This window comes from Manacus candei, unplaced genomic scaffold (genome assembly GCF_025592945.1).
Source record: "Manacus candei isolate 608988 ecotype Guabito, Panama unplaced genomic scaffold, ASM2559294v1 h1tg000045l, whole genome shotgun sequence".
Classification (NCBI taxonomy): domain Eukaryota; kingdom Metazoa; phylum Chordata; class Aves; order Passeriformes; family Pipridae; genus Manacus; species Manacus candei.
In genome coordinates, this window is record NW_026138093.1 from 6,258,831 (window position 1) to 6,280,384 (window position 21,554).

The window sequence follows — 21,554 nt, forward strand, 5'->3', positions numbered from 1 at the left end:
CGTCAATATTTCCCCAGTGCAAACCCCAATAATCTTTGCTGGGAGCTGACAGGAATTGCTGTTCCACTGCCCTGGGGTATCCTGGCTTGAGGCGAGAGCGCAGCCCCGCCCAGAGCCCCCAACCCCTCTGAGAGCTTTTGTAGGGTCTGTTTGTCCATGTCCCTGTGGCAGAGGCTGCCCCGACATCTGCCCTGGAGCTGGTCCAGCTGCTGGACCAAACAAGGCATTGTCCAGCCTGCCTTCCCCCAGCCCCGACCGCCCCAGCCCATCTTCCACCGCTCTGCTTCCTTTTCCTGCCCCTGCTCCCCCTCCGCTCCCTTCCCTCTGGCATTTTTATTAGGAATGTTCTTGCTGTTCTCACTGTCCAAGCATGAGCTGATCCCCAGGGGAGCCTGTGGAATGTAACCCCTCAAGCACTAAATTCCTTCCCCTGTGCCAAAGACACGGGTTTGTTGTTGCTGCCCCTCCCGCCGAGCACCAGCTCCATCTCCTGCTCCTGCCCAGCGGCTTTGCAGAAATCCAGGGCTGGGTGTGGATTGAAGGCTGTGGCAAGAGAAAGGATAAAGTTGCTTCACTTCCACCCTTGGTGTCTCAGTGTTTGTGATCTTGGGAATCCTCACAAACCTGGCACAATGGCAGATTATCTGTTGTTGTAAGATATGTACCTGGAGATTTTTTTGATATGTGTTTACATTTTCCTTGAAAATACAACTGATAGAAAACAATGTAAAAAAAAAAGAAAAAAAAACAAAAGTAAAAAAATAAAATAAAAATTAAAAAAGGGAGAAAAAATAAAAAAAGAAGAAAAAACAGAAAAAAAAAGAAAAAAAACAGGACAAAAATGAGAAAAAAACCAAAAGGAAAGAACAAAGAAAAAAGGAAAAAAGAAATAAGAGAAAGAAAAAAGAAAAAGGGGATAAAAGAAAGAAGTAAGAAAAAAGAAAGAAAAGAAAGAAAGAAAAAAGAGAAAATAAAAGAAGACAGAAAAACAAAGTCCGATCCTCCCCCGCCGCAGGGACTACAACTCCCACAATGCCCCGCGCAGGCGGGGGGCGGGCAGGGGCCGTGGCCGCGCGCTGATTGGCTGCGGGGCGGGTCTGTAAAGGCGGAGGGCGCGCGGAGCGAGCGCCATTTTGGCCTCGTGGTCGGGAGTGAGGAGGACTCGCCTGCGGCCGCTGCACTTCGCTGGGTGAGTTGGCGGGGGGGCGGCGAGAGCGGAGTCTGGGGATCCCCTCGGGGGCTGCGAGGAGCGCGGGTGTGGGTGGAAAGGCTGGAGGGCTCGGGAGGGTTTAGCGGGGGGGTTCGGGGGTTCCCGGGGACGTTTTGGGGGGTCCCTAAAAGGACTCGAGGGGGAGGTTGAAGGTCCCTGGAGGGTTTTGGGGGGCTCTGATGCGGGTTTTGTTTTCTGAGAAGATTTGGGGTGTCCCAGGTGGGCTTTGGGGGTCTCTGGGGAGGTTTGGGGTTCCTGGGAGGCTTTGCGGGGACCTTCGAGGCAGTTTTGGGGTCTCTGGGGGGTTTAAGGTGTCCCAGACTGTTTGGAGGGCCCGTGGGGGGGATTGGGGGTCCCTGAATGGGCTTCGGGAGTCTCAGGTGGGTTTTGTGGGTCACTGAGAGGGTTTAGGGGGTGCTGGGGAAGGATGAGGGGTCCTTGAGGAGGTTTCGATGGGTCGAGGGGGGGGATTTCAGAGGTTTTGAAAGGATTTTACAGGGTCCCCTAAAGCCCAGCAATGGGGTTCAAGGGGTCCCCTAGCCCCCAGGGGAGGGGTCCTAGGGATGCCCCCCAAAATCCGGGGTGGGAGATGTACCACATCCAGGTAAGGGGATCCCAGTGACCCCAGTATATCCCAGTGACTTTTCAGTGACCCTCAGTATGGCCCAGTAACCCCCTAAGTGACCATCCAGTGTGTCCCAGTGACCTCCCACTGCCCCCCAGTATGGCCCAGTGATCCTGCAGTGAGCACCCAGTAACCCCCAGTATGGCCCAGTAACCTGCCAGTGTCTCCCCGTGTGCCTTGGCAATCCCCCAGTAACTCCCCAGTTCTCTGCCAGTGCCCCCCAGTGTGCCCCAGTTCCCCTCCAGTCCCTCCCAGTGCCCTCCCAGTGTCCCTCAGTAACCCCCCAGTCCTCCCATTGCTCTCTGGTTCCCCCCAGTGTGTCCCAGTATCCCCCAGTAATCACCCAGTGCCCCACAAAGCCCCCAGACTGTCCCCAGATGCCCTTGGGCTTTCTATGGGAGGGGGAGCATTTTTGGGGTCAGAGGATCCAGAGAAGAGCAGCGAGGCTGGGGAAGGGAGTGGAGCACAAGTGGTGTGAGGAGAGGCTGAGGGAGCTGGGGGTGTTGAGGCTGGAGAAGAGGAGGCTCAGGGGAGACCTCCTTGGCCTTTCTGTGAGCATGGCAGGGAGGGGGAATGATTTTGGTGTCAGAGGGTCCAGGGGGGGCTCCTGGGGTGAGATGGAAGGTTGGGGACATCAGGGTTGGGGTTTGGGGACAGTGGGGTGGGGTATGGGGACAGTGGAATTGGGGAGCCTGAAATGGGGGGGCGCAGAGAAGGGGAAGCTTGGACAGTGGGGACACCTGGGATCCCTGGGACAACAAAGTGGAAACCGTGGAAAGGGAGAATGTCTGGGAATGTGGCACCCTGAAGGTGAGAGTCAGAGGAGAAGGGACTCTTGGAACCCCCAACACCCCAGAGGAGTCAGAGGGTCAATCAGGGGAGACCCCTTGAACCCCAGAGGGAAGAGACCAGAGAGGAGGAATGTCTGGGAGAATTTTTTTGCGCTACATGTTCATAGTTTGGAATATTTTTTGGCTTAACTGTAACTTTTAGCAGTTTGGGGGGGTGAGGGTCTTCTTGCTATTGTCTGAATCTTGGTGTTTTGGAGTGTTTTATGGTCACAGGATGCCTGGTGAGCTCTAGAGATAGACTTGGGCAGGAGGAACCCCCAAGCCAACGTGCTCAGCCCTTGTTTTCCCCCTATCAGGATTTGTCCTTCCCAAAGCTTGGGCGGATGGAGGAGGAGGCTGCGAGGAAGAGGAAGATGCCTTGGGCCCCCCAGGCAGGTGAGGAGGAAGTCAGTGTCCCTTTGGGCGGGTGTTGTGCTGGCTCTGTCAGCCCAGCATGGCCCCGGCTGCAGGACAACCCCGCTGGCGCCGCCGTCCTGCCGGGGCCGGAGTTGGGGGGATGTCCTTGGGCTTCCCTGTGGGCCGGAGGCAAATCCCCTGCCTGTCCTTCTTGCTTCCTGCCCCAGGCCCGGAGCTGAGGAGGGAGAGCGCGGAGGACAAATCCCCCCGTGAGACCCTGGTGGGAGAGGCCGTTTTGAAGGGCTCCCCGGCGCAAGAAGGCAGCAGGGAGGAAAAGGGCCGGAGATCCCCCCGCAGGAGGGGCTCCAAAGCCAGCCCAGGGTGCTCTGAGGAGGAAAGAGCCAGCCTGTGCTGGGAAGGCGGATGGAGCTTGAGGGGGAGCTCTGACCTGGTGGAGTCTGATCAGCCTCCCAGCAGGGAGAAACCCTTCCAGTGCTTGGAATGTGGGAAGAGCTTTGGGAAGAGCTCCCACCTGCTCAGACACCAGCACATCCACACTGGGGAACGGCCCTACACGTGTAGGGAATGTGGGAAGAGCTTCCGCCAGAACTCCCACCTGATCCGACACCAGCGCATCCACACTGGTGAACGACCCTACCCATGTGGGGAATGTGGGAAGAGCTTCAAGGACAGCTCCACCCTCCGCATCCACTGGCGCATCCACACTGGAGAACGGCCCTACAAGTGCTTGGAATGTGGGAAGAGGTTTATGACCAGCTCACATCTTCTCCAACATGAGCAGACACACACGGATGAGAGGCCCTTCCGCTGCACCGACTGCGGGAAGGGCTTCAACCGGAACTTCACCCTCATCAGGCACCAGTGCGTCCACACTTGGGAGAAACCGTACAAGTGTGGGGAGTGTGGGAAGAGCTTCACCCACAACTCTAACTAGACCAGACACCAATGGACCCACCAATAAGAGAAGCCCTTCCAGTACCTCGAGTGCAGGAAGTCCTTCACTACTGGTAGTTTTAGTGTTTCTATTGTGCAGTAAATAATCCTGATGAAGATCTTTTGTCTGGTCATTTGTAACCCTAAATAACTCATTTGTATCAATAGATTTGATTTGCCATCATTAAAAGCTGGGTGACCTAAGTGTTTCAGTCAGACCTCTGTAATTCCTCTAAATTAAACTGTTGGCATAATCCAAGGCTGAGATTGGATCCTGCAGCCCCAAGCACCCCACAGGAAGTTGGAAGCTCAAGGTTCACCCCCCCCTTTCGCAGCCCCCTGTGCCCAAAGACCCCCATGGGACTGCCAGACCTACCAGACTATCCTCTCTTTACACCCTTCTCCCTGTTCCTCCCACTTTCCCATTGTCCCCTCAATCCCCAGTTTCCCTCCAAAACAGTTTTGGGGTCCCAACCCCCACTTTTCGCCCTCTCTCCTGTGGGTGCTGAAGGAGAAAATGAGGCTGCACACACAGAGTTCCATTTTGGGAGTTGTCCTCCCATCTTTCCAGTGTCCCCCTTTCATGGGGGTTCCTTTGGAAACAGCGCCTGGGCTTTGTCTTTTAGTCCACCGGAATTCCCAGCATGACCCCAAAGCAGTGTCCTGATCCCACACATTCCCCTCCCCTCATGTGCTGGCTGTGTTCAGCCACCAGAGAAAAAAATCAGGCTACCATGCAGAGCGTTCCAAGTGGTTTCCACTTTGGCAAACAGCACTCTCTGGATGGAAAACACCAGTCAAGGCCAAAACACTCTTTTTGGATTCTGATTAACTGAGTGCAGCTGTTGCTGACTTAACTTGTTCCCACATAAATTCTCAGGGTTCCTTTGCTTCCAGGAGGCCCCACATGTCACAATGGCCCCTGGATTCCATGAACTTCCAGAGTCTCCAAAGGTTCCTTTAGTTCCATGAGGCCCTGCAGTCCCAAAATGCCCTTTGGATTCTCGGAGATTTCCCATTGTCCCAGGGTCCCTTGTGCTTCAGAAGGAGCTGCAGTGGGACAGTGGCCCCTTGGTTCCGTGAGCTCTGCAGTGTTCCAGGAATCCTTGGGTTCCAGGAGAGCCTGCAGTTTCACAAGGAGCACTTGAATGCAGGAGGTTCTGCAGGGTCCCAGTGGCCCCTGGATTCTGGGAGGTTCAGAAATATCTCAGGGCTCCCTTGGTTCCAGCAGGTTCGACAGTGTCCCAGAATTCCTTTGATTTCATGTGGTCCTGCATTATCCCAGAATATGATGGATGTGATGTCATAGGGGAGATGTGATGTCACAGGAAGGATGTGATGTCACAAGGTAGTTGTGCTGTCATAGCAGAGATGTGATGTCGTATGATGGCTGTGATGTCATAGGGGACATGTGATGTCACATGAAGGATGTGATGTCATGGGCAGGTGTGATGTGTCAGGAAGGATGTGATGTCATATGATGGATGTGACGTCATAATAGAGATGTGATGCCATATGATGGATGTGATGTCATAAGAGAGATGTGACGTCATAAGAGAGATGTGATGTCATATGGTTGTGATGTCATATGGGAGATGTGATGTCACAGGAAGAGGGTGATGTCATACGCAAACTGTGATGTCACAAGAAGAATGTGATGTAACAGGGAGGATGTGTTGTCACGGGGGGGCTGTGATGTCATGGAGATGATGTGATGTCACAGGGCAGGCCATGATGTCAAAGGGAGGATATGATATCTCAGGAGAGGTAAGATGTCATATGATGGATGTGACATCATAGGGAAGCCTTGATGACACAGGGATGATATGATGTCACAGGGCAGGACGTGATGTGAGAGGGATGATATGATATCACAGGAGAAACGTGATGTCACAAGAAAGATGTGATGTCATAGGGGAGCTGTGATGCCATGTGGAGGAGTGATGTTATATGATAATTGTGAAGTCATAGGGGAGGATGTAATGTCACAGGAAGGGTGTGATGTCACAGGGGAGGACCTGATGTCACAGGGAGGACCTGATGTCACAGGGAGGATGTCATGTCACAGGAAGCATGTGATGTCACAGGGAGGATGTGATGTCACAGGAGAGCTGAAATGTCACAGAGGAGGATGTGATGTCATCGGAGACATGTGATGTTACAGAGGAAGATGTGATGTCACAGGGGTGTGTGATGTCACAGAGGAAGATGTGATGCAACAGGGGGGATGTGATGTCACAGATAAGCATGTGACGTCATAGGAGACATGTGATGTCACAGAGGAGGATGTGATGACACAGGGGAGCTGTGATGTCACAGAGGAGGATGTGATGTCATAGGAGAGCTGTGATGTCACAGAGGAGGATGTGATGTCACAGGAGAACTGTGGTGTCGTAGGAGAGCTGTGATGTCACAGAGGAGGCTGTGATGTCACAGGGAGCTGTGATGTCACAGAAGAGGATGTTATTTCACGGAGGAGGATGTGATGTCATAGGAGACATGTGATGGCACAGAGGGGGATGTGATGTCACAGGGAGCTGTGATGTCGCAGAGCAAAAGTTGATGTCAGAGAGGAGGATGCGATGTCACAGAGGAGGATGTGATGTCACAGGGAGCTGCGATGTCACAGAGGAGGATGTGACGTCACAGGAGACATGTGATGTCACAGAGGAGGATGTGATGTCACAGAGGAGGATGTGAGGACATAGGAGACATGCGATGTCACAGAGGAGGATGTTATGTCACAGAGGAGGATGTGATGTCAGAGAGGAACTGTGATGTCACAGAGGAGGATGTGATGTCATAGGAGACATGTGATGTCACAGAGGAGGATGTGATGTCATAGGTGACATGCGATGTCACAGAGGAGGATGTGACGTCATAGGAGACATGTGATGTCACAGAGGAGGATGTGATGTCACAGAGGAGGATGTGAGGACATAGGAGACATGTGATGTCACAGAGGAGGATGTGAGGACATAGGAGACATGTGATGTCACAGAGGAGGATGTTATGTCACAGAGGAGGATGTGATGTCAGAGAGGAACTGTGATGTCACAGAGGAGGATGTGATGTCATAGGAGACATGTGATGTCACAGAGGAGGATGTGATGTCATAGGTGACATGCGATGTCACAGAGGAGGATGTGACGTCATAGGAGACGTGATGTCACAGAGGAGGATGTGATGTCACAGAAGAGGAGGATGTGAGGACATAGGAGACATGCGATGTCACAGAGGAGGATGTGATGTCACAGTGGAGGATGTGATGTCACAGCAAGGATGTGATGTCACAGGAGAGCTGTGCTGTCGTAAGAGAGCTGTGATGTCAGAGAGGAGGGATGTAATGGCACAGAGGGGGATGTGATGTCACAGGGGAGCTGTGATATCACAGAGGAAAAGTTGATGTCAGAGAGGAGGATGTGACGTCATAGGAGACATGCGATGTCACAGAGGAGGATGTGATGTCACAGAGGAGGATGTTCACAGAGGACACAGGGAGCTGTGATGTCACAGAGGAGGATGTGACGTCATAGGAGAGCTGTGATGTCACATAGGAGGATGTGATGTCACAGGAAGGATGTGATGTCACAGGAGAGCTGTGCTGTTGTAAGAGAGCTGTGATGTCACAGAGGAGGGTGTGATGTCATTGGAGACATACGATGTCACAGAGGAGGATGTGATGTCACAGAGGAGGATGTGATGTTACAGGGAAACTGTGATGTCACAGAGGAGGATGTGATGTCATGAAAGAGCTGTGATGGCACAGAGGAGGATGTGATGTCACAGAGGAGGATGTGATGTCAGCGGGGTTGTGATGTCACAGAGGCGGATGTGATGTCATAGGAGACATGCAATGTCACACACAAGGATGTGATGTCACAGGGGAGCTGTGATGTAACAGAGGAGGATGTGATGTCATAGGAGAGCTGTGGTGTCGTAGGAGAGCTGTGATGTCACAGAGGAGGATGTGATGTCACAGGGAGCTGTGATGTCACAGAGGAGGATGTGATGTCATAGGAGACATGCGATGTGATGTCACAGGGGAGCTGTGATGTAACAGAGGAGGATGTGATGTCACAGGACAACTGTGGTGTCGTAGGAGAGCTGTGATGTCACAGAGGAGGATGTGATGTCACAGGGAGCTGTGATGTCACAGAGGAGGATGTGATATCATAGGAGACATGCGATGTCACAGAGAAGGATGTTATGTCACAGGGGAACTGTGATGTCACAGAGGAGTATGTGATGTCAGAGAGGAAGTGTGATGTCACAGAGGAGGATATGATGTCATAGGAGACGTGATGTCACAGAGGAGGATGTGATGTCACAGGTAAACTGTGATGTTGGAGAGGAGGATGTGATGTCATGGGAGAGCTGTGATGTCACAGAGGAGGATGTGATGTCACAGAGGAGGATGTGATGTCACAGAGGAGGATGTGATGTCACCGGGGAGGATGTGATGTCATAGCAGACATGTGATGTCACAGAGCGGGATGTTATCCCTTGATGTCACAGGGGAGCTGTGATGTCACAGAGGAGGATCTGATATCATAGGCAGCTGTGATGTCACAGCGGGGCATGCGATGCCACAGAGGAGGATATGATATCACAGGAGCATCTGATGTCACAGGAATGATGTGATTTCACAGGGGAGATGCGATGTCACAGAGAAGGATGTGATGTCATGGGAAGGATGTGATGCCACAAAGGGGGATGTTATGTAAGAGGGAAGGATGTGATGTCACAGAGGGGGATGTGATGTCACAGAGGGGGATGTGATGTCACATTGGAGCTGTGATGTCACGGGAGTGGTGTGATATCATGTTATAGATGAGCTGTGATGTCACAGAGGAGGATGTGATGTCATATGATAGATGTGACTCAGGGAGGAGCCGAGGTTGGGGAGGGCAAAACCGGCCCCAGATTGGATTGGGAATGGGGACCCCCCCTGCGTTCCCCTGTGTCAACCTGCTCTGGGGGGCTTTGGGAGGGCACCTCCCCCTCAATGGGCATCCAGCTCACTTTAAAGGTGCCAGGACCACCCCACAGACCCCCAAGGACCCCCTAAATCCATCCAGAGCCCACCCAGGACCCCCTCAATCCCCTTTTCTGGGGGACCTTTAGGGGCACTGGTGGCTGAGCTGGGCAGCAAAGTTCATACCTGTCTACAGCCTGACTCACTGAAATGCTGATTTTAAAGCACAGAAAGGAGAAGCTTGAGGCAGTTTGTTGAAGGCACAAGGACTGATTTCTCATGTATTTTAATTACTTCTGAAATGCTTCAAAGTCTGGTTTTCAGGGGTTTATTTAATTTGGCAAGTTCTTGGGGGTTTCTTGGGCTTTTCTTTGTGTGTGGGCTGGGTGGGTTGGTTGTTTTTACAGTTACTTGTCTCATATACTTGGTGCTTTTCCCAGGAGAACATTGATTTGTGTAGAGACAAAATCACTGGAGAATATCTTAATCTGGGGATAAAAATACTCCCCTGGGAAGGATGCAGGATGAGTTGGTATTATTTATTTAAGAGTTTCAGGCCCACAACAAGCAGTTTCAGCCAAATTTTCTAAGTGACTGAGGAACCCTTTTCTCCAAATGTGCTCCCCTGAGGTAGTTTCAAATCCCCAGTTGTGATTCAGTTTTCTGGAATGATTCTAAATGAATTAAATGCTTTTTTTGGCCATCATCTAGGCAACTGCTGCCATGGATAACATCAATTGTAAGAAGGTAGAAGAGAAGGACATGAAAGGGCCACCTGTGAGCAAAAGGTATTTTTCATTTTCAGTAGTCTCTGAATTTTTGTTACTAGTTTTCTGTTTCTGTGGAAGAGTTCAGTGTCCTCCCTCCTGGGAGGGATGGGAACAAATGATTAAACGTGGAAAATGTTCCGTTCCAACACTGCAAAATGCAATTTGTCCAGATGATCTAAAGATGTCCAGATTATCGAAAACCTTCCATATTTTTGTTTTCAGGGAGAGAAAAATATTTGATGAAGAAATCCAGCAAAGGCAAAAGTGCAAGGCCAAGCCTCAGCCTGAAGAGAGCTGAGGGGTGGCACTGGTGGCCCCAGAATTACATAGGGAAAATAAGAAACACAGGAATTTTGGGGTGGGATTGAGCCATTTTCAGTGGGATTGATCCACTTTGAGGTGACAGGTTGAACCCTCTTGACTTTTGGGATGCAGAGCTGGGAGAGACTGGAATGTTAATGGTCCATGGCTCCAACACTCTCCAGTTGCAGAAGCAGTGGGGGCTTTGCTGCCCAAGGGCAATGGAACCGCCCGGGGCAGAGGGGGGAACACCCACCCCTGGAGGGGACAGGCTGGGCTTGGAGCCAGAGAGGGGAAGTGCTATTTTTGTGTTTTTATATCACTATGGACAGGAGCCAAAACTGCCCCAAACCTACTTTACATGGAGACAAAATTGTTCTAAACTAAACCCTACATATATAGATAAATATAGACATAGATATAGATAAACTAACTCTAATCTGCCCCAAGGGATCAGTTAAGAAGACCCTGAATCACCCTCACTGTCAGGGGGGTCGGGACAGGGGCTGGACAGGGGGGAAGCTTCTGGCACCTGATCACAGACCCCACCCCTGGAGCCCCCAGAAACCAAAACATGGCCATCTAAACCCCAATACACTGCCCAGCATGGACCACCTGGACCGTGGGTCACCAGGTCTGTGCCCAAGGTGGGTCCCTGTGGATCATCCAATGGGGGTCCTCCGATGGCTGATGGAGTTGGAGCAGCAGCCAAAGCTCTTCCCGCAGTCGGGGAACTCGAAGGGCTTCTCTTACTGTGGGTCCCTTGGTGTGAGGTTGTGGTGGTTTGAAACTCCCCAAATCTAATTTTTAAGTTCAAGCCCCCCTCCCACAGTTTGCCCCTGTGAGAGGGTTTAGTGATGGTATGGACTTGATATCTTTTTCACCCCATGTGGAGAGTTTTCAGACCATCAAAACCATTTGTTATTGGGGGAAGGGGAAAATATTTACAAAGGTTTATTTATACCCACATATATATTGACATTAAATTAAATTTCTCCTCTTCTTCAATAAAAGTCCAAGAAGAAAAGAGTCTTTTTATCACTTCTCAGGCCACAGTTCCTTCATTTCAGGTTTTTGTGGCACTGCTTAGTGCCCTCCATTTTTCCCAAGGGCAGCAGATTTAAATATAGCAGTTAGGATTTTTGTTCTTACTTTGTGGAAATTTCAACCCTGAGCCCGAGCCTTCGGGGAATTTCCTTGTAGATCTTCACACCTGTTGGGTTAGAACATTGAAGGCAGCTTTCAGTTCAGTCTTACCAAAGCTCTTCTGCCCTGTCTCAGCTCAGTAGCAGAATAGAAGCAGCAGCAGCAGCAGCAGAGGGCACGGCCACCTCCTCCGCATTCCGTCCTGGCTCAGCTCTCAGGACAACTCCGGGTTTTCAGCTCCTTTCTCCCTCTCTCCAGCTGCTGCTGCATTTCGGGACTCCCTGAGGGTTTGGAAGTCCACCCCTTCTCTTCAAGGAGTCTCTGGGGTTTGGGAAAGTAATACAGTCTTACCCCAAAGCAGCTCTGTTGAGTTTTCCTCTGGTTTGTTGCCAGCTCTCCCTCCTGCAGGAACATCTCTGCGTCTCTCAGCTGGCTTCACGTTATCTCGTTGCTCCTGGCTACCTTTTGGCTTTCAGCCACTGTTGTCTCTGTTCAGGACTGCTCCACTGCCGCTTTCAGTGTCTTCTGCTGCTGCTGACAGTGAGGAAACTTTTCCAGCCCTTGATTACAGGACCCGGTCCAGCACTGACACTATACCAGGTCTCCCGTGACCTCAGCTGGGGGCTGGGCCCTTGGCCCCCAGAGGGGCTCACTGGCCCCCTGCTTCCTCATGGCTCAGTCATGGCTACCCTCCTTCTACACTGCCTTCACCACCTTCTCTTCCGTTTCTGTGGGTGTGTAATTCCCGTAGGGCGCACGTGGACTATTGATTGGTCCAGTATTATCAGTGGGGCAAACCATTACTGCCTCAGAGAAAAGATTTTTCAAACCACCACAGCTGCTCGCTAACACAGCATAGGCTAAAGCTGTAACTTGCCTCTCAGTCCTTAGAAATTGCTCTGTTTCAGTCAGCAGCTGCCACAATGTAGAATAGCGAGCTGCTTCATCATATCTTTTTGTGATTTTTTCCCCTAACTGTTCCTTTATAGCGTCCCAAATGGACCCCTCAAAGGCAGCTTTAGCTGTGGGGATTAGTACCCCTTTAAGGGCTTTTTCGTCATAATTAGAATCTCTCTCAGAGAGAATTAAATAAAGGAGCGTTTGCACTGCCTCTTCTTTTGAAAGAGCAGACCCTGTTCTCCTTTCTTCAGCCGACTCACCTGACCAGGGCAGGATTTCTCTTGTACTGCTGCAGCTGTTTTCTCGCAGCGCCGGGGGACACGCCACCTCCGACGGCTGCTTCTCCCAACTCCTCCTGTTCGCCTCACGTCCCTCGGAACTCGGCGAAGAAGAAGTCCCTGCTACGGGCACCAGATATCGATGAGGAGGTACAGAGACAGAGCAACACGACCAATGTGATCAAAGCAATGTCCGATTTATTATTTAAAGCAGTTAACTTTTATACAGTTTAGTTTGCTCAGGGTACATGCTCACAACAAGGTGATTGGACAGCTCAGTCTGCGCACGCCTCTCATGCTCTCAGTTTATTGGATCTGAGGCTCTGTCCATGCGACCTGAAATCATCCTTGGCATAAAAAGCTCTTTCTAATTAATATGCTTTTAGGGGTGTTCCTAAATCTGCAGGTGTTTCATTATCTCCAGTTTCTCAAGGCTTTCTTACTATAAACATATTACGTTCTCAAACCTTATAATTAGACACACAGCTAACAAGTATAAATATCACATATTTTCACACAGTCTATAAGTATAAACAATACAGCTTGTCACTTCCATGGCAAGAAAGGCATACAGAGTGCAGGAAAAATTGTTCAGAGAAATCTCTCTGTTCTGGCGACACACATATGTCAAAATGAGCAGATACATTTATTGCATGTTAGCTCATTAACTATTAGTAATTATTAGTGCTACTGTTATTGCTGAAAGAGCAAAAATTCAAGAGTGCAGCTGGCTTTAAGTTATTGCATTCTTTAACAAGCTCTGCCTTAAAATCAAAGCATACCTAGTGATGGTCAGACAGATGTCTCTGCACTCCCAAAATGTTCAGACAATTTTTAGCTCGAATCCTCTCTCCCCTCACCCATAACACAAGAACTGCAGAAACTACAACACCTATTTCCTATGTCCTTATGCTCACATGTGCATATGCAGGTCACAATATACAGTCAAATCACAATTGCTATGGATATTATTAATGTGTCAAACTCTGGGGTTTATTAATTGAGACAGGGAAGCAGATATGTTTCTGAATGTTAGTTCTTTCTCTCTGTCCACACAATCCCACACACCTCAAGCCCTGCACTCACAGAATATATTGGCACTGACAGGGCTTCCCTTACCGGTGGGTCCGTTGGTGTGAGGTCAAGGTAGAGCTCTGGGCAAAGCTCTTCCCACACTCCCCACACTTGTAGGGCCTCTCCGCGGTGTGGATGCGCCGGTGCCTGACGAGGGTGCAGTTCCGGTTGAAGCCCTTCCCGCAGTCGGTGCAGCGGAAGGGCCTCTCATCCGTGTGCGTCCGCTCATGCGTGTACAGATTGGAGTTGGTCATAAACCTCTTCCCACATTCCAAGCACTTGTAGGGCCGTTCCCCGGTGTGGAGGCGTTGGTGGGAGCGGAGGGTGGAGCTCTGCCTGAAGCTCTTCCCACATTCCCCACACGTGTAGGGCTGTTCCCCAGTGTGGATGTGCTGGTGGGTGCGGAGGTTGGAGCTGTCACTGAAGCTCTTCCCACATTCCCCACACGTGTAGGGCCGTTCTCCAGTGTGGATGCGCTGGTGGCTGAGGAGATCAGAGCTGTCTCTGAAGCTCTTCCCACATTCCCTACACGTGTAGGGCCGTTTCCCTGTGTGGAGCTGCTGGTGCCGGATCAGGTGGAAGCTGTTCCTGAAACTCTTCCCACATTCCAAGCACCTGAAGGGCTTCTTTCTCGTGGGATGTTGCCTTGGGACCACGACCTTGGAGTTCCTGCTCAAGCTCCGGCCGCCTTCCCGGCGCAGGCTGGCTCTTTCCTCCTCAGAGCACCCTGGGCTGGCTTTGGAGCCCCTCCTGCGGGGGGATCTCCGGCCCTTTTCCTCCCCGCTGCCTTCCTGCGCCGGGGAGCCCTTCAAAACGGCCTCTCCCACCAGGGTCTCACGGGGGGATTTGTCCTCCGCGCTCTCCCTCCTCAGCTCGGGGCCTGGGGCAGGAAGCAAGAAGGACAGGCAGGGGATTTGCCTCCGGCCCACAGGGAAGGCCAAGGACATCCCCCCAACTCCGGCCCCGGCAGGACGGCGGCGCCAGCGGGGTTGTCCTGCAGCCGGGGCCATGCTGGGCTGACAGAGCCAGCACAACACCCGCCCAAAGGGACACTGACTTCCTCCTCACCTGCCTGGGGGGCCCAAGGCATCTTCCTCTTCCTCCCAGCCTCCTCCTCCATCCGCCCAAGCTTTGGGAAGGACAAATCCTGATGGGGGGGAAAACAAGGGCTGAGCGTGTTGGCTTGGGGGTTCCTCCTGCCCAAGTCCATCTCTAGAACTCACCGGGCATCCTGTGACCATAAAAACCTCCAAAACACCAAGATTCAGCCCAGAAATCCCAAACCAATATGATTCAGGTAAAAAACCTCTTAGAAATAGCGAGATGAACCTCCTCATAAACTGCAAAAAGTTAAATTTAAGAGAAAAAATACACAAAATATGAAGAGTCAACCCAAAAAAAGGTGTTTAATTGGGAGGATGAGGAGAGTGAGGTCACTTCATGAGAACTTGATTGAGTTGCAATATATTAATCAAAAGCTGTATTAATGTAGTATCATTTAAAACTCTCCAGGGCTGTTGCTCGAGGTTCTCTAGCCCCCTGCCAGCCCAGGGCTGTTTCTCCAAATCACCAAACCAAGTGTCCAAACACCCTGGTTGGTCAGTGCCGGCTGGGGCAGCGGGCACTCGGTGAGGGGATGAGAAAACTGCACCCGGGGCTGGGCTGAAAGAGGCTTCAGCACCACTTCTGATGGCCCAGGGGCAGCATCTGGCTTCTCCCAAAATGAGACATGGCACTTGTTCCTCTGCAGGGAGTCAAGGGCAGGAGGGTGACTCCTGCTGCATGGATGGAATGGCAGAGGATCCCTTGGGTCCCCAGGGTGGATCAGCACTCTGGGATACAAACTGCCCTTGGGCTCAGGATGCAGCTGCCAGCACAGATTTCCCTGCAAAGTCTGCAGGGAGTCAAGCTCTGGAGAGCAGGTGTGCAGGAACCTAAGGGGATTATGGACAGGGGCCCAGCAGGGACAGCCAGGGCCTGCAGGGGAAGGCACAGGCACAACCTGGACCCCCACACTGCCACGGTTGTCTCTGCTCCTCCTTGCAGGCTCCGTGGCCAGGCACAGTTTGTGTTCCTGGGTGCCCACCATCTCAGCACTTGGAGACGCTCAAATCAGCGCCCGCAGCTCTGCAGCAAAGCCCCAGCTCACCTGGCACACAGGGGATGGACACAGCACCTGCTCGGGGCTCTCACAGCTTCTTGTCTTCCCCACCACGGGGCTCTCCTTCCTCAGCAGCACCTCTGCCTTGCACTTATTCTCAGCCTCACCTCAGGGACAGCTCTGGGCTCACCTCCGCGCCACTTCTCAGCCTCACCTCAGGGCCTGGGCTCAAGGACAGGAACCTGCAGGGAGGGGACATCATGGGCAAGCTGAGGGCTGCCTGCTTGCACTGGCCTCTGGGCTTCTTTCTCCTTCTACAACCAGCCCAGAACCTCTTCTGCTTTTCTAACATTACACTGGCCACACTCTGCCTCCTCTTCAGCTTCCTGTCCATCCCCACTCCCAGCTCCCTTCCTGCCTGCCTGCTCTCCAGACACTCTGGCCCCAGCCCAGGGGGCTGACGGGGCTTCTTGTGCCCAACGGGCAGGACCCGGCCCTTGGCCTGCTGGAACCTCATCCCCTTGCAATCAGCCCATGGATCCAGCTGGGCCAGGTCCCTCTGCAGAGCCCTCCTGCCTTCCAGCACATCAACACACCCCCAGCTTGGGGTCACCTGCACATTTGCTGATGAAATGCCTGGTTCTGCAGCAGCTGCAGATGCTCAAGGGGCAGCAGGACCAAGTCAGGGGCATGGGGGGGCCTGGGGGGCTTTAGGTTGTGGGAGGGTCCTGGGGGAGCTGGGGAGGGGCTTTGGGGATTGGGGGGACAAACCAGTACAGACCAGTACAGACCAGGACAGACCAGTACCTCCTCACTGCTCCCCAGATCTCTCCTGGAGCTGGGCCATGTTGTCCTGGGACACCTGAGCCCCCCCCAGTGCCCTCCCAGTACAGCCCAGTGCCCCCAGTACAGCCCACTGTGTTCCTGTCCCAGGGTGCTGGGTGATCCCTCTTTGAGGGTGGTTGGAATGGATTTGAGGGAGGGGCTGGGAAAGATTTGGGGGGACCTGGGGGGGTTGGATGGGGATTTGGGGGGGGTTGGGGGACTTCGGGTGCATTTGGGGGAGTTAAAAGGGGTTTTGGGGCCATTGGGGCATCAAAGGGATCTGTGGGGGGAGGGGATTAAAGGGAAAATGGAGGTTAAGGGACATTTTGGGGGGGTTAAAGAGGCCTGGGGGGGAGAGGAGGGGCTGCAACAAGAGCAGGTGAGTCCTGAGACCCCCCCTGGTGTCCCCAAAACCCTCTTGGTGTCCCCAGTTCCCCCTTTGACACCCTGAGACCCCCCTGGTGTCTCCAATGTCCCCAGGGCCTCCCCAGCCCCAACTCCCCCCTTGACACCCCGAATTCCACTGTCCCCAAACTTAACCCCACTGTCCCCAAACCCCTGATGTCCCCAACCCTCCATCTCACCCCAGGAGCCCCCCACGGACCCTCTGACACCAAAAACGCCCCCCCACACTCACAGAAAGGCCAAGGGCATCTGGGGACATGTTGGGGACAACTGGGGGGCTTTGTGGGGCACTGGGTGATTACTGGGGGATACTGGGACACACTGGGGGGAACCAGGGAGCACTGGGAGGGACTGGGAAGTTACTGGGGGATTACCAGGACACAGCGAGGGACACTGGGAGGTTACTGGGCCATACTGGGGGTTACTGGGTGCTCACTGGAGGATCACTGGGTCATCCTGGGGGGCAGTGGGAGGTCACTGGGACACACTGGGTGGTCACTGAGGGGGTTACTGGGCCATACTGAGGGTCACTGGGAGGTCACTGGGCTATACTGGGGGCACTGGGATCCCCTTAGTCAGTTCTGCTCCCCCAGGACTTTTGGGGGCACCCCCAGGACCCCTCCCCTGGGGGCTGGGAGATCCCCTGAACCTACTGCTGGGCTTTAGGGGACACCCGGGCCCCCCTTCCTTTGGGGTCTCTGTGTGCTGAGTTTTGGGGGTCTCTGGGGTTCGAGGGGGGAATTGGGATCCCCTTTCCCGGGGGTTGGTTTGCTGGGCTGGCAGAGGTGCTGTGGTGGGATGGGAAATGGCATCATAGGAGTTTTAGTTGGCCGTGGCCAGACAGGACTGACACGGAGACCCCCCCAAAATCCATGCAAACCCCCTGAAACCCCCTCAGAAATCCACCTTTGGACCCATCAAAACCTCTTCAAAAACACCCCAAATCCCCTCAGAGACCTCATCTCCCCCCCAGGACCCCCTAAACCAGTGACCTGCAAAACCCACCTGGGACCCCCAAGCCCCTTCAGGGACCTCAAAAACCCCATCAGGGACCCTCAAAACCATCTGGGACTCCCAAAATCCCCCTAGAAACCTTCAAAACTCCTTCAAAGACTCCCCCTCCCAAAGCCCCCAGGACCTCCCAATTCCCTCGGAGACTCCAAAACTCCCTCAGGGATTCCCAAACCCCTTCAGGGACCTTTAACCTCCCCCCCTAAGTCCCTTCGCGACACCAAAGCTCCTCAGAGCCCCCCAAAACCTCCTCAGGGACCTCTAAAAGCCCCTAAGGGACCACAAAACCACAGAACAGCAGAAGAGCTTTCTGTAAAGGAAGGGAGCAGAGAATCTGAGAAGGAGGAGACCAGGGAAAAACTGAAGCAAAGCAATAAAATCATCCTGGCCCTTGCAGTTTTTCCTTCACCTTTTTCTCACTTTTCCTTTTTTTAGGGTTCTTTTTTTCGTTGTGTGGTTTTGAATTTTTTTTCCGAGGGACTTTCTCAGCAATCGAATCACCCTTCCGGGTTCTTGGGAGGCCTCCGGGCCCCGCGGCCCCCGAGAGGGTCCTCCGAACCTCCGAACCCTCCGCGCTAAACCCTCCCGAGCCCTCCAGCCTTTCCTCCCCAGCCGCGCTCCCCGCAGCCCCCGAGGGGATCCCCAGACCCCGCTCTCCCGCACCCCCCGCCCGCACTCAGAGCTCACCGACCGACCCGCCGCCATCACCGATTCCCGGCAGCCAACGCGGCAGGGCCGGGGGCGGGGCTGCGGGGGCGTGGCCGCGCGCTGATTGGCTGCGGCGGCGTTCTCTGAGCGCGGTGCGCGCGCAGCCGGGACTCGGTGATGGCGGCGGGGCCTGCGGTTCGCTCTGAGCGCTGTGAGTCCCCCGGGGGGCTCGGGAGGGTTTAGCGGGGGGGCTCGGGGATAACCGAGGAGGTTTTTGAGGGGTCCCTGAGGGAGTTCGGTGTCCTGAGGGGACTCAGGGGGTGGTTGAAGGTTCCTGAAGGGGTTTGGGGGTCTTTGAGGGGGTTTTGGTTTCTGAGGAGATTTGGGGGGTGCCAGGTCGGCTTTGGGGGTCTCTGAGGAGGTTTGGGGTTCCTGGCGGGACCTTTTAGGCAGTTTTGGGGTCTCTAGGGGGTTTACGGGGTCTTAGACGGTTTAGAGGGTCTCTGAAGGGGATTGGGGGGTCCCTAAAGGGGACTAGGGGGTGCCAGGTGGGTTTTGCGGGTCAGTGAGAGGGTTTAGAGGGTGCTGGGGAGGGATCAGGTCTCTGAGGGCATTTGAGGGGACCTTGAGAAGGTTTTGATGTGTCGAGGGGGAGATTTCAGGGAGTTTGAGAGCATTTTGGGGGTCCCCTAAAGCCCAGCAGTGGGTCCAGGGGGTCCCCCAGCCCCAAAAAGAAGGGGTCCTAGGGATGGCCCCCAAAATCCGGGGGGAGAAACAGTACCACATCCGGGTAAGGGGATCCCTAGACCCCAGTATATCCCAGTGACTTTCCAGTGACCCCTTCAGTGTCCAGCCAGTGTGTCCCAGTGAACTCCCACTGCCCCCCAGTATGGCCCAGTGATCCTGCAGTGAGCACCCAGTAACCCCCAGTATGGCCCAGTAACCTGCCAGTGTCTCCCCGTGTGTCCTGGTAATTTCCCAGTAACTCCCCAGTCCCTCCCACTGTCCCTCAGTTCCCCCCAGTGTGTCCCAGTATCCCCCAGTAAACCCCAAGTGCCACGCAAAGCCCCCCAACTGTCCCCAACGTGTCCCCAGATGCCCTTGGCCTTTCTGTGAGCGGGGGGGGGGGGGGGGCGTTTTTGTGGTCAGAGGGTCCAAGGGGGTCTCCTGGGGTGAGATGGAGGGTTGGGGACATCAGGGATGGGGTTTGGGGACAGTGGGGAGGGGTTTGGGGACAGTGGAATTGGGGATGTCAAGGGGGGAATTGGAGCCATGGGGAGGCCCTGGGGGCATTGGAGACACAAGGGGGATCTCAAGGTGTCAAGAGGGGAACTGGGGACAGCAAGAGGGTCTTGGGGAAACCAGGGGGTTCTCAGGACTCACTTACTGTTGGTGCAGCCCCTTCTCTCCCCTCAGGCCCCTTTTAACCCCCCAAAATGTCACCAACCTTCATTTTCCCTTTAAACCCCTCCCCCCACAGATCCCTTTGATGCCCCAATGCCCCCAAAACCTGTTTTAACTTCCCCAAATACACCCAAAGACCCCCAACCCCCCCCCCCAATCCCCATCCAACCCCTCCAGATCCCTTCAAATTTCCCCCAGCTCCCCCTCCCAAATCCCTTCCAACCCTCCTAAAGAGGGATCACCGGGCACTCTGGGACAGGAACACAGTGGGCTGTACTGGGGGCACTGGGCTGTACTGAGAGGGCACTGGGGGGGGCTCAGGTATCCTAGGACAAGGTGGCCCAGCTCCAGGAGAGATCTGGGGATCAGTGAGGAGGTACTGGTCTGTCCTGGTCTGTCCTGGTCTGTACTGGTCTGTGCTGGTCTATAATGTTCTGTACTCCCAATCCCCAAAGCCCCTCCCCAGCTCCCCCAGGGCCCTCCCGCACCCCAAAGCCCCCCTGGCCCCCTCAGGCCCCTGACATGGTCCTGCTGCCCCTTGAGCATCTGCAGCTGCTGCAGAACCAGGCATTTCATCAGCAAATGTGCAGGTGACCCCAAGCTGGGGGTGTGTTGATGTGCTGGAAGGCAGGAGGGCTCTGGAGCACAAGTGGTGTGAGGAGAGGCTGAGGGAGCTGGGGGTGTTGAGGCTGGAGAAGAGGAGGCTCAGGGGAGACCTCCTGACTGTCTGCAAGTCCCTGCCAGGAGGTTGGAGCCAGGTGGGGGTGGGGCTGTTCTGCCAGGAAGCAGCAGTAGGACAAGAGGGCTGGGTCTTGAGCTGTGCCAGAGGAGGTTTAGGTTGGATAATAGGAAGCAATTTTTTGCCAAGAGAGTCATCAGGCCTTGGAATGGGCTGGGCAGGGAGGGGGTGGAGTCAGCGTCCCTGGAGGTGTTGAAGGTGAGAGTGGATGTGGCCTCAGTGCCATGGTCTGGGAAGCACGGCGGGGTTGGAACCAGGGTTGGACTTGATGATCTCGGAGGTCTTTTCCAACCCAGCTGATTCTGTGATTCTGTGATTGCCATTCCTATGGCAGCACATGCTTGAGGCTCCATCCCCAGGGTGATAGAGATGTCTGTCCATATCTATCTCCAAGGTTAGTCTGTAAATGTGTGGTGTTAGAAAAGCAGGCTGAGTTGTGGGCTGGTTGCAGAAGGAGAAAGAAGCCCAGAGGCCAGTGCAAGCAGGCAGCCCTCAGCTTGCACCTGATGTCCCCTCCCTGCAGGTTCCTGTCCTTGAGCCCAGGCCCTGAGGTGAGGCTGAGAAGTGGCGCGGAGGTGAGCCCAGAGCTGTCCCTGAGGTGAGGCTGAGAATAAGTGCAAGGCAGAGGTGCTGCTGAGCAAGGAGAGCCCCGTGGTGGGGAAGAGGCAAAGGTACCCATCCCCGAGCAGGTGCTGTGTCCATCCCCTGTGTGCCAGGTGAGCTGGGGCTTTGCTGCAGAGCTGCGGGCGCTGATTTGAGCAGCTGCAAGTGCTGAGATGGTGGGCACCCAGGAACACAAACTGTGCCTGGCCACGGAGCCTGCAAGGAGGAGCAGAGACAGCGGTGGCAGTGTGGGGGTCCAGGTTGTCCCTGTGCCTTCCCCTGCAGGCCCTGGCTGTCCCTGCTGGGCCCCTGTCCATCCCCATCAGGTCCCTGCCCGTCCCCCCGGGCTGAGCTCCCCCCAGGAAGTGCCGTGGAGCTGAAGCTGCTGCCATCCCC

General features: G+C 54.1%; 1 protein-coding gene and 1 pseudogene across 2 annotated transcripts; one reads left to right on the plus strand and one right to left on the minus strand.

Moving 5' to 3' along the window:
* Positions 1–21,554, plus strand: part of LOC127474811 (zinc finger protein 208-like) — a 1,297,692-nt pseudogene that overhangs the window by 1,270,314 nt on the left and 5,824 nt on the right.
* Positions 10,965–14,692, minus strand: LOC127474872 (zinc finger protein 239-like). Of its 2 annotated transcripts, none has more exons than XM_051796190.1 (4): positions 14,491–14,692; positions 13,468–14,302; positions 12,331–12,471; positions 10,965–11,701 (listed from the first exon to the last, which is right to left on the minus strand). In XM_051796190.1, exons 1-3 carry the CDS (start codon positions 14,630–14,632, stop codon positions 12,435–12,437), a joined length of 1,014 nt encoding a protein of 337 aa, XP_051652150.1. In that variant the 5' UTR covers positions 14,633–14,692; the 3' UTR covers positions 10,965–11,701; positions 12,331–12,434. The 2 variants fall into 2 exon arrangements, with proteins under 2 accessions (XP_051652150.1, XP_051652149.1); XM_051796189.1 differs by having other exon boundaries at positions 10,965–11,704.